This window comes from Cebus imitator, unplaced genomic scaffold (assembly GCF_001604975.1).
Source record: "Cebus imitator isolate Cc_AM_T3 unplaced genomic scaffold, Cebus_imitator-1.0 Scaffold417, whole genome shotgun sequence".
In the NCBI taxonomy this organism is placed as follows: Eukaryota; Metazoa; Chordata; class Mammalia; order Primates; family Cebidae; genus Cebus; species Cebus imitator.
In genome coordinates, this window is record NW_016107732.1 from 1,036,673 (window position 1) to 1,039,707 (window position 3,035).

The 3,035-nt window shown below is 48.2% G+C and overlaps 1 protein-coding gene across 2 annotated transcripts in view; it reads left to right on the forward strand.

The window, feature by feature from the left end:
* The first annotated feature begins 1,017 nt into the window (after positions 1–1,017).
* Positions 1,018–3,035, forward strand: part of ZNF776 (zinc finger protein 776) — a 12,554-nt gene continuing 10,536 nt past the window's right edge. For both annotated transcript variants that reach the window (XR_001819355.2, XM_017509552.2), the window contains exon 1: positions 1,018–1,351. Coding sequence is in view for 1 of the 2 variants with exons in the window: in XM_017509552.2 (XP_017365041.1) it covers positions 1,319–1,351 (33 nt within the window). In the remaining variant the exon portion in view is untranslated. The remainder of the gene's footprint in view (positions 1,352–3,035) is intronic.

Sequence of the window (3,035 nt, forward strand, 5' to 3'; positions counted from 1 at the left end):
AAAAAAAAAAAAAAAAAAGGCCGGACGTAGTGGCTCACGGCTGTAATCCAACCACTTTGGAGGCCAAGGCAGGCGGATCACCTGAGGTCAGAAGTTCAAGACCAGCCTGACCAACACGGAAACCCCGTCTTAAAAAAAAAAAGAGAGAGAGAAAAGGCTGGGCATGGTGGCTTTCGCCTGTAATCCAAGCACTTTGGAGGCCAAGGCGGGCAGATCACCTGAGGTCAGGAGTTCAAGACCAGCCTGACCGACATGATGAAACCCCATCTTTAAAAAAAAAAAAAAGTAAAACTGCAGCCATTTATCACTACAAAATAACATTTATCTCATTGGTCTTCTTGTAGGACTGATAAAACATTCCCAGATTAATTGAATATAAGTTAGAATCTCAAGCAAGGGATACTAAGTGAATAAAAGTGTTGCTCAAGGAACTGGACACTATAATTGATTTTATAGGCAAGAGAGTTGTTTTCTGTGGAAATCACAGAGAGAGATTCACCATGTATTCCTACTTTAGGGAGCACAACATCTCTCCTATCTTCCTTGTCTTGTCCTGTCTGGGTTAGTTCTCTCTTGTCCCTGACAGACTGAGAAACTGACTCTAATGCCTTAGAGCGCACAATAATATTTATCAGCCCCTGCTTCCAGTACAGGGATTTTGCGACTGAAGGACTGTTCCAAACGGTATGATAATTTGGATTTTTTAGCCTTTGGGGGCATCCTAAATAATTTTAGCGTCGGAGAGCTGAGTTCCCCAAAATCTAAAATAAAATTTTTCCAAATACTTGAGTGATCAGTTACAGATATTAATTTCCAAAAATCTCAATACGGGTTCTAAGGCTAGGTAAGACTATCCTCTACCCTAGAAGGACGCGTACTTTAAGGACAGACCGCTGAGGTGGAGCTGGACCTTTCCTGCAGAAGCGCCTTCTTTACCGCCTTGGAGCCTTAGGAAACTACATAACCCAGAAATCTCTACATCGTATGACAGCTTGTCTGAGCCAATGAAGGCTCAGAATAAAGGTGTTTCCGCGAGCGCGCGTAATTTAAAGGCGGGACTTCCGGCGTCCTCTACTAGCGGCCATTTTGATTGGTGTTGGGTGTCTTTTCCCGTGAGAGACCTCCGAGCGCTGGATCTGGCCGAAGTGACTGAACCCAGAAGGTGGAGAGAAGACCTTATCCCAACGGCACAACGGCTGCTCTGCAGTTCCTTAAAGGCCAGGCGTGACCCGCGCCAACGTCGGGATCTGGACCACAGTCCCCGGGTACCTGCCCTGCTCGCCACCTCCTCCCGACCCCGCTTTCCCCAGCCAGTCTGATGGCGGCGGCCGCGCTGAGGCTCCCGGCTCAGGTAATTGTGGCGTCTTCCGTGCCCTCAGGTCACCTCATCTTTACCTAAGTCCAAAAGCAGCTAGCAAGCGGCGCTTGCTCAAGGCTCTGCAGCCTGAACCTGGAGTCGGGACCCTGAGGCGCTCGCGGGATGCGCTGAGGAGAGCGACAGGCACAGGGACCGGTGTAAGCAAAGGTCTGGAGATGAACTGAGCCGGGAGGATCGGAACCCAGGGTCCACAGGCACCTGTCGGGAGCAACGTGTGAGGCAGAGCTCCTTCTGGAAGAGCAGGCTGGGGACTGTGCATTCACCCTGAGAACGTTAGAAGCCATGGACAGCTTCCAGCAAAGGAAGGACAAGATCAAAGTCCAGGCTGTAAAGGTTTCCCAAAGTCCAAAGAAAGAAAGAACAGAGGGGATAACTTTCGGGCCCTGAGAGGTTGAATTCTTGTTTAACCTCTGTAGATCACATAGATGCTAAGAGATGACATTTTGTATTGAGGCGTTCAGTTCAGACAACCAACCCGCGTTTACCTGGTTACAGGGCCAAGAAAGGGTTCAGGGAGACCTGAGCTTATCAAATCCCATCAGGGACACATTCTTGTAGCTTGTGCCTCTCCTCTCAGGCACTCCTGGCTGCAGAAGCACTTGCAGAACCTTCACAGGGAAGCGGAGGGTGTTCCATTCCCTCATTGGCCCTAACTCCCATCCACATGCTCTTTGGGCATATGAGGTGTCCTGGGACTCTTAGGTACCATTTCCTTTAAGTTTTTTGATCTGAGAGCCCTGGAGAAACCTTAAACCCAGGATCTTAAGTCTGTGACACAGGATATGTGGAGGTTATTCCCATTTCTGTCAAACAGTATAAACATACTTGGGAGGTTAACCCAGGAGTTGGTACCAGGATGTGAAATGCTTAGAGGTGAAACTGACCAGAGGGAGGAGGTGGTGTTGCCACAGTTTGATCTGGCTGTAATCTCTGGCTCTACAATGGAGAACAGACTGTGGGGTTGAGGGAGGAGGAAGTAAGATGAGAGTTGAGGCTCTTGCTATAATCCAAGTGAAGGTTAACAGACTGGATGTATAGCTGAGGAGATGTGGCTGGATTCAAGCATCTAGATTTCCTAATATGCAAAGTAAGGGCATGAAGAGAGCAATCAGGAACCCAAGGTTTTTGGTCTTAGCTATGGAAGCTGCGTCAACTGAGATGAGCATGTTGGTAGTAGACATAATTAGAATATTATGAGATATCAAGATGACTTTTGGCCATGTGAAGAGGCGGACACAAATAAGTGTCGGCATCAAATTCATAATTGGACATACAGGTTGGGGTATCTGGGAAGGGATTGATACTGGAGACATCTAATATATGGTATCTAATGTGTGCTATGGTGTGTGAGCCATGGGTCACATTAAGGAGAGCACACTTCAGATTCTGGTAGTAAATGTCTTAGGGGACCAGAAAGCAGTGGTTGAATGATGAGGACAGAATCTGTTGCTTGGGTCCCTAGGTAATGTTATTGGGCTTCCTAAACACTGGAGAGGCAGGTAAGTGACTATGATGGTAAAGTATACCTGACAGCAGGGCCGGGCTCGGTGGCTCAAGCCTGTAATCCCAGCACTTTGGGAGGCCGAGGCGGGTGGATCACGAGGTCAAGAGATCGATACCATCCTGGTCAACATGGTGAAACCCCGTCTCTACTAAA